The 15,105-nt window shown below is 39.4% G+C and overlaps 2 protein-coding genes across 2 annotated transcripts; both read right to left on the reverse strand.

Moving 5' to 3' along the window:
* Window positions 1–372: 372 nt before the first annotated feature.
* LOC148738267 (lactadherin-like) lies at window positions 373–1,856 on the reverse strand. Its single transcript, XM_088748722.1, has 2 exons — window positions 1,275–1,856; window positions 373–923 (listed from the first exon to the last, which is right to left on the reverse strand). Exons 1-2 carry the CDS (start codon window positions 1,584–1,586, stop codon window positions 762–764), a joined length of 474 nt encoding a protein of 157 aa, XP_088604848.1. The 5' UTR covers window positions 1,587–1,856; the 3' UTR covers window positions 373–761.
* Window positions 1,857–2,729: 873 nt separating this feature from the next.
* On the reverse strand, window positions 2,730–3,973 carry LOC148738268 (uncharacterized). The gene is made up of 2 exons (XM_088749400.1): window positions 3,714–3,973; window positions 2,730–2,867 (listed from the first exon to the last, which is right to left on the reverse strand). Exons 1-2 carry the CDS (start codon window positions 3,963–3,965, stop codon window positions 2,730–2,732), a joined length of 390 nt encoding a protein of 129 aa, XP_088605526.1. The 5' UTR covers window positions 3,966–3,973.
* Between the last annotated feature and the right edge of the window lie 11,132 nt (window positions 3,974–15,105).

Below are 15,105 nucleotides of genomic sequence, written 5' to 3' on the forward strand. Positions count from 1 at the left end.
TTGATGTGGAAATGGCACATTTTCAGTGCAGTTTAGCCCACTGTAAGATGTTCCAAATAACAAAGAAGCAAGATGTATTGCCAGAGCATTTTGGATCGCCGAAGTACTTGCGAAGAGAGGTTTAGTTATCGGAATTTGGATTCAATTGACACGACTAAGCAACACAATGGCTGATAATGACCACCTGAGTGGCTCAGGTGGCCAACGGTTCTATCCATTACCTACAAGTGGGTTGTGCGAGCCCTGGGTATATGTGCAAGTGGCTTGCCGATGGCAGGCGTTACTTTTGCACTATTCAATGTCTGGAAAAGAAAATACATAATTAACACCGACAGAATACGGAAATTTAATGCACGATGTAATGGTGACTCAAGATGTCATCACGAGATGAAGGTTGACTGTTGCGAAAAGATGATGGGGTTTTTTTTGCATCCATAATTACAATCAAAAGAGCAGAATCGTCCCTTCAATAAATCTCATACGTAAACGAAAATGAGTCGCGATGAAAAAGAAAAACAAAGCAAAAGAATCCGTCCAGCGACATATCTCTAGTAGGTTAAGTCGAACATTAGATGCCAAGTGTTTGGTTTTCCCCCCTGGCAAAGTAAAAATAGGTAAACCGCTTGAAACGCGGGTAAACGCGCTTTTGATGGAAAAAGCGTGCGGGTTTACTGGACAGTCAAGCAAAACCAGTCTAGTCCCAAAGTTCCTACGACGGTTAATTGAAAATAGATGTGTACAATACATGAATGATAAAGATGCTAAAGTGTGTCGTTTGAACGACCCTCACATCCGTAGAGCTCCATTCTCAACGAGATGTGCATGTGCCAAACGGTGGGGAGAAGTCTTACGTAACGCGCCTTAATGAATGGGTAGAGCTGCTGGGATACAACAGTGTTACTGTCTTGGTTTGCGATGAATTCCTGCAAACAGAAGCAGAATGCAAACTTCATGTTATAACATGAACACTATCTCGAAATGTCATATATGATATTCAGTTAATTTAACGGAAATTTGCTGAGGGAGATGGAAAACTTAAAAGCATAACTGAATTTTACTTGAAGTTCTACAATATCAAAGAAGCAGATGCTCAGAGTTAAAAAACTATAGGCAGCCTCTGCATGACACATAGCTACAGAGCTAAAAAAACACATCTAGCAGAGATCAAGTGTCCTTGCCAGCTTTTTAACTTTAGGTCCAGACCTAATCGAAGAGGAAAGCATAGAATCACGGTAAGATAAACCATCTATGTTCTCATACTTTATCAAGAGTACCTTTGGAGAGTTTTGGCCTGGTATTTGATAAAAGCTAAAGTTCACTCCATCATCACTGTATTGCACTTTGTATTTTTCCACCCATTGGTTGTAGGCATTCCTTCCTTGAGTGGCTATCTGTGTTATTGTTGTTTTAGTAAGAAGATCAACCTGGATCCACTGATTCACATTATTGTATTTAGCTGACCAGCCTCCTCGTTTCCTAGCAACCACCAAAAAGTTCAGCCTTCCCTGGATTGCAGCATGGTTTGCATCCCATTCTGAAGAGGCTGAGATCTGAGCATCTTTTATGAGTTTCATTCGGTTATCCATACCAAGTGGTGCTGAGCACGCTGTCAGGGGTACAATAATTGAATTAAATCCAACACAGCGATGAATTGCTCAGTTTGGTACCAATTTTTTAAGGATTCGATGAAGCGCTTGTTTATTTTGTTTTCCCGTTAACTCCATGGAGTTTTTTTTTGTTGTTGTTTTTTCGTAGTCCAATTTTTTTTTTTGCAAGTGGGCTGTTCTGAGAGCTGAGTCTTATCGCACGCATGCCATATACATGCTGAGCATTCCATTAAGCACAGTTGAAACAAAGCCGCGTCCGCCTTTGAATTTGAGTGCGTGACACATGTGATTCAGTTTTATAGCCAAACTTAGACACAAACCGCACACTGATTGGTCAAAAATCTATGTGTGAAAAAATCGTGCCTGACCATTTGTCTAATTTTCTGATGGTTTTTTCCTCTCATCTTTTTAACGACTACGTAAATGTTAATGTGTGAAAATCAGTGACCCCTGAACGTTGAAAATATATCAATTCAAAGGAACAGTTTTGGTCTCTTAAAAACAAAATATACGAGGAAACGGGAAAGGAATATTTCACAATAGTGAAAATGATCATGAAAGATGATCGCGGCGTGAAGAGATTGCGCGACACGCGGTAAGTTGTAAGATGATGCTTTTCCCTATTTTTTAATTTTGTTAATGATGTTGTGTTACTTTCACTGACGGCGTGACAATATCCGGGTGAATGACAAGGGGTCATGGAGGGTTCAATGAGATTATCCCCCCTATTAGAGTGTGATGCACTTTGATTTATGCTAGATAATCGAGGCATTCACTCAGGATTGTTTTTCATCCCTCCCCTCCCTCCCCCTTTTTCCCTTGGCAATCACTCTGGGCGTGTTTTGGGCTCTCACCCTTTCTGGGCCAGGAAAAAGTTCTCCAGTGTAAGTTTAAGTTAAGTTGGAAATTATAAAAGTTTTTATTAAAGCGGCTGTCTTTGTTCATAGCCAATTAACTCCAACCTTGCGTTTGTGATTGTCTTAAGGCCTAGTAAAGCAAGCTTCAGGATATGCCGCACTATTTTAAAGAAGTTGTGGTTTTAAACAAATACCACATTAAAGTAAACAATATATTAAGAAAAATTCAACGAAACTTTACCCAACTAGAGAAATTCATGCCGCTTTAAGCAGTAAAGATATTACCATTTTCACAAAGTTCCCCCTGGAATCCAGAAGAACATAAGCATCGATATCCTTTGAGAGTGAAACCAGACTGACAAGTTGCGTTATTCTCGCACTGAGGATACTTATCACACGCGTTCTAAAGGAGGGAAAACATTGAAGTTACCAAAGAAAGATCGAGGAATTAAATGAACGAACAAATCACCTCCAGGATAGAAAGTGTACGTATATGTGCACGATTCTCGAAGTAAAGCACTATTTAAGCAATAGTGAAATTCAGGTCTTTACGGGATTCGAAGATGAAGTAAGATGATAAATCAAACACAACTAATATATGACATGACCGTACATATATCTGAACTGCGGTTATGAAATGTATATGTGCACGATTCTCGCAGTAAAGCAATATTTAAGCAAAAGTGAAAAATCAAACCTGAAAAAATTCAGGCCTGTACGGGATTCGAACCGCTGACCTCTGCGATACTAGCGCTCTACCAATTGAGCTAACAAGCCAACTGAGAGCAGGCCATCAAATTGATTCGACATAAACCCGTAAGATGATAAATCAAACACAACGAATAGATATGACATACATACACTTGAACTGCGGTTATAAAACGTATATGTGCACGATCCTCGCAGTGAAGTAAGATTTAAGCAATAGTGAAAATCAAGCCTGAAAAAATTCAGTATCGAAACAATTTGATGGCCTGCTCCCAGTTGACTTGTTAGCTCAATTGGTAGAGCGCTGCACTAGTATCGCAGAGGTCAGTGGTTCGAATCCCGTACAGGCCTGAATTTTTTCAGGGCTGATCTTCACTATTGCTTAAATAGTGCTTTACTGCGTGGATCGTGCATATATACGTTTCATAACCGCAGTTCAGATATATGTATGTCATGTCATATATGCGTTGTGTATGTCAGTTATTGTTAATCTGCTATCCCAAAGTGACATACATATCCGTAAGTTCTAGGTGTAACTCACCTTCGAGCCACGATAGTGGAAAAAGGCATCATTTGACAAGTCACCTTCATATTTCACATGTGTGGCGTTGTTTATTTCACAGATGTGACCTGGTTCAATATTCTCTGGATCATTTTTGAAGTTCAGAGAAACACAGCTGTCGTTCAGGTAGCACAAAAGCTCACAGTCGTCCAAGCTCTTGACTTTTCTAGTTTCGATGGTATGGTTTACCAAACGTCTTTCAGCCAAAAAGTAGTACTCTGGAAACAGCATTGCGCGCTCTCGCTCTAGAATTAAGAAACTGAAATATGATTATAAGGCATACTTTCTGGTTGGCAAATTCGAGTCAAATTTGAGAAGGAATTTCTTAGTGAAAATATTGAGATCTCAGTCAACTATACTATAAAATAAATCCTTTGACGAGTAGAACGATGTTTCGTTAAATGCAGTTTACAACAGAGGGAATCGCTTCATCGTGTTGTAAAAAACAATAACATAATCTACCTAATTTTGGGAGTTTTTCAATATTTTTGAGAGGTGGAGACTTTACAGCAAATTTTTTCATGTTTCAATTTGGCAATGAAAGAAGCATTACGATTTTCGCTGAGATTATGGCATCGACAGAAAAGGCAAATATTTCAAACACTCAGGGAAATCATTACTACAAAATGGAGTTAACTAAGGAACTAAATTTAAGTCGCCTTTTAAGTCACTTTTTATCACTGCAGTCAAATAAAATCGCTTTCAATCGACTTAAATCGCCTAAAGTCGCAATGTTTTTTCTGCCAATTTTGCTTAAGTCGCCTTCAGGAGGCTGGATATTGTTTTTCACTTTTCTGATGCAAGATATTTAAACTAAAATTATGAAGCTTAGCTTTAACGGATCGCGATCACATTTTCTCCTGAAATAAAGATATTATTGAAGAATCAGTTTGTTGTAAATATATTGAAAAATTCGTTGCCATGGCAACGTTGCTGGCTTGCAATGCTGGGTCCCAAATTAGACTTGACTTGAATTTTCTTAAAAACTGGGCGGTGAATTTATTTTAGATTTTGCATGCGTCCTTTGACTGTCTTGGTCTACTTGACTGTTAAGTTTAAAAAAATTCTGTCAGAAATTTTAAGGAAGAGGCCTTTTTTAGAACTCATCGTTAACTTTTTTTCCCACAGACAGAATTTTTTCGAATTTTTGTAAAACACGCACAAAGCCGTTCAAAGTTAGCGTACAAAAAAATAAAAAAAAATTCACGGAGCGGAAACGGAAATACGTAAGTCTAAAGTTTCAAATTATCCGAAAATTTCGACTCGGCAAGATGGGCAATTGCGCATGCGCAACATTTGTGCCACGCCACGACACTTACCACGGACGCCACAAGGTTTTGGACGTCTTCTTCGCCCAACGTCCTTCGCGCTCTTCTAAAGAGCTTTATTTTGCTAAGAGAGGTTCACCTTCTGGGTGGATTGCACCAGGAAATGGCTGCTGCTCTATGGTTGGGTTTCAGGTGACGTCACAAGCTTTGCTGAAGTTAGTGTCCGCCATGTTGGTGTCCCTCGGGTGTCAAATTTATGAATAATTAGTTGATTTCTATAGTGAAGCCCTCTCTCTTATCGCCGTATTATTTCGCCAACTACATGAATATCCAGACAGAAAAAAGCGATAAAAGTATCCGGCATTCATCTTAAGGTATCCCAGTGCTCTCTGAGTATGCCGAAAGCTAAGAGAGTTGGAAGGAAAGATGTTTGCAAAAGATCTCGGTCAATGGGGTTGACCCTGCAAGCATACCAGCCGAGAAGTTCAGTCCAAAATGCTTGCCTCCTGTGGAAGCGTCGGACTTGCTGAGTTACCTCGTTCTTGAGACCAGCTTCTACACCAAGAAGCAGTTCAAGGCGTTCAAGAGTCTAGAGGCGTTTAATCAAATGGTGTCGGGATTTGTAACCTCAGTTGTAGGCAAAGTAATCGCCGGCAAGTATGCCGTGAGAGCACGAGTTTGGCATTCACAGCATATTAGTGATCGTTTAGTGAACATTTGGGTCATTTCCGAAAACGATGGGACTATTTTGTCAGCCCATTGCTTGGGATGCAAAGCTGGACTGGCTGAGTCATACTCACATATCGCAAGTGTTTTATTTATGTTTGAGGCAACTACTAGAATTCATGGCAAGCTCGCTGGGTGTCACGAAAACTCAGACACCGAAAACTCAGGTCCCTCGAAGTGTTCTCCAAGCTTTCGAATTGCTCCATAATTCGATAGTGCATAGCATAAAGCATGAACCAATTTTTTTTATAATATAACCGGTGGAACAATGCAACAAATCCGACGCGAAAGATGGACAACAATATCAAGAGTGATTCTTCAGTGAAGCGAATCGTGACGGCGCTGATGCCGAGTGTTCTTTCGCGTTGTTTTTCTCTTTCTGCCTCATTTAAGAACTCTAGCCCAAGGGTCGCAAAATTGTCTTCGTTTTGGGACTGGTGGGCCGAGTCTCTGTTTGTATCCATTATTATCGCGAAATATTTAAGAATTTTAACAGAGCGACAACAAGGATCTGTGCAACGAAGTACAAAAAGGTAAACAAATTAACGTCCCTTTCGGCTCGTCAAAATCACGCCACATTTTAATACTTTGATGTTGGAGCGAGCGCATTTGATCCCGTTAACTGTGAATGAAAAGTTCAAAATTAACGGGAAAAATGGAGGTAAATCTAAGCTAAATGAAGTCTTGTGTCACTCTAAAATGTTTTAATACTCAATCATCGGACGATTTTGCGAAACGTGCAACTTGCGGCCTTGCTTTTGCTGCTTCAGTTGGATCAAGACCCAAAAGGTCAAAATACACGCGGGATTACCAGGAGTGATCATGAGTCGAGTTTATCTCTTGAATTTTCGAGGAGTCTGAGTTTTCGGGGTCTGAGGTCTGAGTTTTCGGGGTGTGAGTTTTCGTGACACCCCAAGCTTACTTGCACTCACGTAAAATGCTCATGGATTTTGCCGACATAGGTCAATGAAGTGCCGTATGCGAGGGCTAAAGACATCGATTTCTCATCGGCTAAGAAGCTCAAAGAAAAGCTCGACCAAAAAATCGAGGATCTACAACAGCCGCAAGCCTCGAACCATACAACAACTTCTAGTTCCTCCTGTTCTTCCCCTTGATTTGTGATGATCTTAGGTATAGCGCATTAGATCATATATATAATGAATTTTGCGCTATAGAGATAATAAAATTATTAAATTATTATACGAAAAAATCCTTAGTCTTTATGCTTTCCACTTTTGCTCGAACAGCCAACAATAATGCATAAAACCATCCCTTCTTTCTCACATGAACTCTTCGTTAGATACGGTTTCTTTACGCTCGAGGGACACCAAGATGGCGGATATTAACCGTTGCTAAGGTATTGGTCACGTAGGTGAAACCCAAGGATTTGCCTTCAAAGTGCTGGATTATTTTGTGCAAAGTGTCGGGATGTTTTGTTCCTCTTGGAGCTGATCGACGCGATGTGGTTGGCGATTTGCTAAGAATGGAGACCAGTGCTTCCTTCCCACCGTTATTGTAAAGATCTTTTAAGTCATCGTAAGACAGACCGCTTTCTGCAATTTTCTGAATGATGTTTTCTTTGACGAGGAACCCGTTATCGCCCTGTGAATAGAGCTTGTCTTTGAAAGTTCACATGCGTTCGTGGCGTCCGTCAAGAAAGTCCATGTCTACGAAAGCGAAGGAGGCGGATTTCACATGCTGTTGTTTACAATGTCAGCGCTTGTTAGCTGCAACGGGGATTGAAAGAGGACACAGTGGAGGGCACGTACATCTTCCAAAGTGTCGTGTGCGTTGAAATCTTCATAAAAAAACAGCTTCATACACAGAAGGGAGATTGCTTTTACATGATTTTCCGTCAGGATTGAGAAGAGCGTTACCACCTTTAGCGAGTGTTTTGATGAGTGTAAAGCTATCGGCGAAAACACTTTCTTCGACGATAATGTTTCTTTATTTGAATTTCCAGCACATCGTCGGAGTGTAGGAGTGTCGAACACAGAAGAATTATGGCCAATTAAAACGGTGTGACAATGCGTAGTACTGGAAAGGAAAGTGGTAAAAGATTGAAGACATTCGCTCAGGAGTGTACTGGAACATTCTCTTTGAGCAAAATTCTCTCACCATTCACAGTTTTGACATTGACTTGTTTACACGAGAAGCGTAGCTGCTGATATTTGCATGTAGGTAGCACCTATTCAGTGTTCCGGAAACCAGCCACGATATGGGAAAATAGCTCCGACGATCGCGATCGTGTTTGCGGCCGGATTCACGCGTATTTTGGTCACTTGAGAGTGTTGTAGCTTTCCGTTTTTGAAACACACTACTAATAAAGTTAGAAGAAAGTGTAGGCAGCCTACCTAGAGGCGTAAAACATAGTCTGCTAGGCAGATGAAAAAATGATTCTGGCCTAAGCGCGGCGGCCATGTTTGTTTGTTTGTTTGTTTGTTTTTTTTTTTGCAACTTTTAAAATCCCGGGTAAATTAGAACCCAGTCTGCGCGCGCCAAAGAAACTATATCCAGCCTCCTTAAGTCGCCTTAAATCGCCCAAAGTCGCCCAAAGTCGCCCAAAGTTACGGCGACCTAAGGCCCTAGAGTAGGCTTAAATTTGGTACGTTCCCTGAAAAGGAGCCTTCAATCCCTCTTTCATTCTCTGTCTGAAAAACTGTGACCATGGACGGTCTTTCCTCAAGTAAACAGTTGCTTGACTATTGAACGTTAATTAAAGAAATATATGACTAAAGAGTTCCCCCAAAGGATCTTTTCAATTAATGTCTAGCATCACGTAACACATCTCTATTTGGAATCGGAAGCTTTCTAAACGGACAAATTTAGGGCGAAATTTTTCAGTTTGCACTTTCCAAAACCAGTGCAGGTGGTTGACGTTGGTCATGGGTCTTTAATAATATTGATTGGAGCATAAGAGGTTTAAAAAGATAAAAACATAAACTGAACAAAATTAAAATAAAATTTGAAAATCACCCGAGAATTCTGCGAAAAGGTTTTGACGAGGATCTTTCTATTCAAGTTATTTGTTCTTTGGTAAGTTTTGAAACGTCTGCTTAAAAAATAATCCTTAAAAGAATTTTTGTCAAAGACTTTTTCTAATCGCATTAAAGGGCTAAAAAAATTGGTGAAAGACAGGCTACCCTATTTTCCAAACAAATCTTTAAACCCAGCCAGGAGCAATGGGCTCCTGACCCAGCAAATGCAATTCATCTCATGCACTGGCACTGTACTTTTATAACAAGAACTTCTTAAGTTCTTCCTAGGCGGCTTTACGATGCAAATTATCGAACCCGCGACTTCCAAAATAGAACAAAATTTTTCAAGAGTAGTTTTCTTGTGAGTTTAGCGTTAGGAATGTAATATTATTGTTTTGAATGAAGCAACGCTCCACCGTGGGCGTTCTTGGTTTCTTTTGTAACTGAATCTTTTTTTTCTTGTTTGTTCTTACTCTTTGCTCAGCTCCTTCCCCTTCTTTTTATTTTTTACAGATATTGACGAATGTAAAACATACCCTGGTGAATGTCACCTGAACGCAACTTGTAATAACACACACGAATCATACGTCTCCGAAATATAATGGGTCTTTAATAATGCCCCCCTGTCGAATCCCATTTTACGTCAACAAGACGAGTGTACAATAGGTTCCCTTCCTTTAAAATTAATATTTGTTGGGTTCTGATTCTTAGTTTTGTCGTAACGACGCGTCGTGTACATATAACTTTATGAGTTCAGTGCGTGAGCAGTTAGGAATCAGCCAAATTGAAGCAAAGAGTGATACGAATTTAGATTGCACGAAAGAAATATATTTATCTAGGGATAGAAAATGATTCTCAGTTTGCAACTGACCTTTACCAAGCGTCAAGCAAGTCATCAAAGCATTTAGGATTGCGACCATAAATAACGTAGACAATTCCATGCTTCCTGAAGACAGAGTACCTCAATATTGATGTTTTCAGTATGCAACAAATTTCGAGTCGACCACCTGCATTCAGTAATGAATCAATTAAAAGAAAACATACCTGTTTGCCCTGAAAATGAGATGTTAACAAATTTGGGCTAATTGAATTTAACCTAACAAGGTTGATGATTGAACTAACATTCATTATAACGTGTTTTCAATGCTTGCCATTAATCACGCTTTTGATGTCTACCATTTTGCTGGTATAAAAAATTTGGATTTAGGGGAATACAATTCGACCGGTGTTAACCAACAGACTAGATGCAGGACTTTTTCATGCTATTGCAATAAAAATAAATTCAACAGCTACATATTTACAGTCAATATCACTCTGAGATAATAACTTCAGACGCATATTTTTAAGAACAGTAGGTAAATATACCTTGGGAAAGCGCTCGATTAATACATATGTTCAGCGTCTTTATCTCTCTTTCTAAGCTTAAAAATACATGCAAAATTTATCGAAGCATCAGTAACTGACTTATTGCAATAATCACAAAAATCATAATAGAAAACTATACATCTTGCGCGTAGGTATGGAATTTCTCTTCGAGTTGTGTTACAACTCGATATCTCACGAGGGAGCGCAGCGAACGAGTCAGAAATTGAGTTGAACACGGGAAGCAACCATGTATTATTTTATTTATTTTATAAAGACAATAGACTTTTTACTGACAAGACAAATTGACTTTATCAAAGAATAAAAAAATTAAAACAAGGCCCACATCCCGCGAAAAAAAGTTTTCAGATGCAAAAATATTTCGCTACAATACCAATCAAGAATGATTTGTTCGTTTTGAGAGCCGGGAAAGCAAGCCAACTTTTGCGGCAGAATATACCAACGAGAGTAGTTTATTTTTTCTTTAATTTGACTGTCTACTCCCACTTCTTGCGACTACATCGTCCACTTTATCCAATATTACGAACTTTTTAAGACTGCTCCACGCAATTTTTTCCTTGCGCGGGATCAACGCAGGCGTTCATGAGCAGGTACCCTCGCGTAACCAATCAAAACACAGAATTTGCTTCACATTGCTCACGGGCCCTGCCAGTAATATGATAAATATGCGTTATTGATCGAGCGTGAGGTCAAGCTGGCTGGATGTTAGTCGAGTTCTTTTTTACTATTTTGCGGGCCTAAACGAAGTCGAAGTCCATAAAAGCGAAGCACAAGAACGAGGCTAATAAACCAGCCATCTTGATCGAACAAGCTTAGCCAATAAAGGAGTTCTTATACAGCAAGAAAAACTCGCTTCGTTTATTTTGTGAACCGGGAAAGAGAGCCATCTGTTGAATATACAACATATTGTGTATACAACATATGTTGTATACCCACAAAAGTCGTTTATGTTTTCTCAGCTGTACTTTCTTCTGCCACTCTTTGCAACTATGTCACTGACAATGTCCAAAAACTACGAACTTTGCTAGTCTGCTTCACGTAATTCTTGCCTAGCGCGGGATCAAAGCCGGTAATCCCGAGCAGGCACCCTCGGATTGCCAATCAGAACACGTGACTTGCTTCATATTGTCCACAGGCACTGCTAACGATATGTTAACCGGTATTACAACGCTTTGAAAAACGTAATAGTGACGTATCGTGACTAAGACATCTTCCCCATCTTCTTTTTTAATTTGACGCTTTTTGTTTAAGAATTGTACGTTCTTGCTCCTTTATATCTAGTTCTCTTTTCACAAAAGTGCACGTTTATGGGCCAAAATGTTTAAGAGCCAGAAGGCCTTAGCCATTAGGAATGACAGTGTAAAGAGACGTAATATCCGTGGTGAAGAGAAGTTTGTTTTGGCCAAGGAAATTAAAGTCGCGAAAAATTTGAAGAACGTGTTGGCTGTCTTTACTGAATATATAAAGTTTTGACGATGGGAGCCATAATTTTGTCTAGATAAGTTCGGTAAGGCAACCCGAGACAATGGGCCAACCCGGGTTGTTAGGTTTGTGAATTTTAGGTAAAAAGTAAATACAAGAAGTTCTAGGAGTGGTTATGATGAGATTTTTTGCTGTGGCCGGCAATTCTTGTTTAGTTATGAGTTGGTTGATCGTATTCTTGACGGTGTTTTGATTGCTGGCAGTGAGGTCTTTGTCTACCTTTTGATAAAAAGAGGTGTCAGAAAGTTGCCGCAAAGCCTCTTTTTGGTAGAGGCAGAGTTAATAGAGGTTTCCTCTATTAACTCTGGTAGAGGTCGGTGCGCCAAACAACGACTGAGCCGCCCTTATCGGCCGCTTTGATAACTATGTCTTTGCGTTTTCTAAGACTTTTTAGAGCCGACCACTCTTCAGAAGAGAGATTAGAAAATTTGGTAACAAGATTGAAATTAAGTTTGTTGATATTGTGGCGGCATTTTTTGATAAAAAGTCTAATGATGCGAACTGGCCCTCTGGGGGAGTCCATTTAGACTTCGAGTCAGAAGTGTTTCGAAAGTGTCTTTGTTCGAGGTGTTAGAATCATCCTCTTCGTCGTGAAAAAAGGCTTTTAATTGGACGCGGCGAAGGAATTTTTCTACGTCTTGTTTAATTAAGAATTGGTCCGTTGTTTTAGAAATGGGAATGAAATTTAAGCCCTTACCTAAGGACGGATTTTTCTGAATCTGCGGAAAGCGAGAGGCTTTCTGGAATGGTAACTACAGTTTTGAGGTTTTCTGGTGATGAGTGGTTAGCGATTTGGGAACCGATAAGTTGGTCAAGTTTTTGGGCCTTAATTTGATTCAAATGATTGAAAAGTTTCGAATTAATTTCCTGAATTTTGGCGCGGAGAGATTGTAATAAAACTGCTGCACAGATTTTGGAAAGTTCAGAGCGGCAATGTAGGATTCGTTCGGTGAGGTGATTACGTTTTTCGCACATAGCTCTAATGGTAATTCTCGTGATGTTACGTGAAAAAGAATTTTGGGCGCACTGATAGGCTTTTGTACATTATGCTTTTGTTTCCCCACTAAAATGCTTCACCTTAATGCTCCACTTTTCCCACTAAAATGCTCGGTCTTCCCCCAAAAAAGTAACTAAAATGCTCGGATAATGCTCATTATACAAAGGCTTTTTTTAAATTAATTTGAAAGTTTACACTTACGTACAAGTGTTGCAAGTAACGACAACGTATACAGGTTTATGTTTTCTTCGTGACCAGTGTAACTTACACGGGTCACGAAGAAAGCAAACATGGCCGCCTTTTGAGTCTCGAAAGGTAAAAACTGCTGACTTGTCCTCAGTCTCCAGCTCCACTCAGCTGTATTTGGTTTTTTCGTGAATTAAAAGCGGGACTGAAAAAAGTTAATTTTCATTTTATTTTCTCGCAAAAAATTAATTTTCCGGGAAAATGCCACTAAAATGCTCGAATAATGCTCAATGCTTTTGCCTCACTAAAATGCTCGAAAAAATGCTAGCATAATGTACAAAAGCCTACTCACTGTGGACTGGACTGTTATGTTTCTGGTAATAATAATATAACAAATATATTTACTTTTTAAATTCGTGTTACACTGACTTTATTTTACTTGAACGCGTACATGTCGAAACGTCGTGACTTCTTAGCGCTAGCTTTTATTTCAAAGTCGATTTCTAAGAAACTACTTATTAAGAATTCTATTATGGTCAATAAAATGAGAGGTGACCAGGCTCTTAGAAATATTGATCATTTTATTAGTGGAAACATTTTGTTTCGGAAGAACAAGACATATTTGCTAAATAAAGGTGAAAAAAAACGCCATTTCGCAAAATAGTAATTCTGGCAAAATTACTACTTTGTGAAACGAGTTATATTATGGTCAATAAAATTAAAGGTGACCAGGCTCTTAGAAATATTTACCATTTTATCAGTGGACACATTTTGTTTCGGACGAAGAGGACATATTTGCTAAATAAAGGTGAAAAAACGCCATTTCGCAAAATAGTAATTATGTCAAAATTACTACTTTGTGAAACGAGTACTATTATGGTTAATAAAAGAAAGGTGACCAGACTCTTAGAAATATTGATCATTTTATTAGTGGACACATTTTGTTTCGGACGAAGAGGACATATTTGCTAAATAAAGGCGAAAAAACGCCATTTCGCAAAATTTCGTTTCGTTTCGTTTCGTTTGGCAAAATAGTACAATTTCGTTTCGTTTCGCCATAGTAAACTTGTTATTTCCGGGAAGTATTGATCCGTCAATAATTGTGGATTCAGTAACATGAAGAAAATACACTCAGTGACATATTCTTGTAGTACGAGATATAACCAAAGTAAAATATACCTCCATACCTCATTCCAATTCATTTTATCGAACATGCGAACTTCATTATTTTATGAATGGTGTGCCAGTAAACTTGGCATTTCCGGAAAAATAATGTTTATGGATAATAAGTTGTCGATCTCTAAATTGGCCACTTCTTGGATTTTAAAATATGAACAACATACCCTTCAATTCGATCGATTTTCCCGCAGTCTAGAAGGTGTTTCAGTCCCTTATTAAGGAAGAATTGTACCCGCCCGAACTGCCTTCCAGCGACTTCTCTCAAGGTGTAATCTTTCTTTGCGCTCTTTGATACCAGTGGCACGTCTACTAGTGACTCGGGTATTTCTTCTCCTTCTGGCAAAACGCATCGCAGTGCAAACGGACCAAACGGGTCTCTGTTCCCATTTTCAGGATAGACGTGGAAGGGAGTCCTTTCTGGCCCCTTGATTTTAAAATCATGATAACTATAGAAGAGAAAAAGAAAGGGCACGTGGTTACGCCGTCTCCCTCAGCTCGAGTCGAGCACAAACAACCGGAAGGCAACAAAATTGAGGCAGCTATAGATTTTGATTTAAGTAAGCCATTTTTATGTTCCCTTGATTTTTTCACCAGTAGTTCTTAAAGTTGGCTTGTACACACTTGGAATGCCTAAAAAAAGGTATATGCGTCCAACACGCTAACAACAAACCTACCCACTGTAGTAAATCTATGTGAAATATAGCTCGCTATTCTTGCAGTTGTATTTACATTGTTGTTGTTACATACATGACTATTTAAAAAAACTGTGACAATGACAGTAACATTGACAGTGCGGGTGATCAGGAGGCGACAAGGACAGTGATAGTGATACTAACAGTGACAATGACAGTAACATTGACAGTGCGGGTGATCAGGAGGCGACAAGGACAGTGATAGTGATACTAACAGTGACTATGACAGTAATGCTGACAGTGCGGGTGATCAGGAGGCGACAAGGACAGTGATAGTGATACTAACAGTGACAATGACAGTAACATTGACAGTGCGGGTGATCAGGAGGCGACAAGGACAGTGATAGTGATACTAACAGTGACTATGACAGTAATGCTGACAGTGCGGGTGATCAGGAGGCGACAAGGACAGTGATAGTGATACTAACAGTGACAATGACAGTAACATTGACAGTGCGGGTGATCAGGAGGCGACAAGGA

Source organism: Stylophora pistillata, chromosome 2 (genome assembly GCF_964205215.1).
Source record: "Stylophora pistillata chromosome 2, jaStyPist1.2, whole genome shotgun sequence".
Taxonomy (NCBI): Eukaryota; Metazoa; Cnidaria; class Anthozoa; order Scleractinia; family Pocilloporidae; genus Stylophora; species Stylophora pistillata.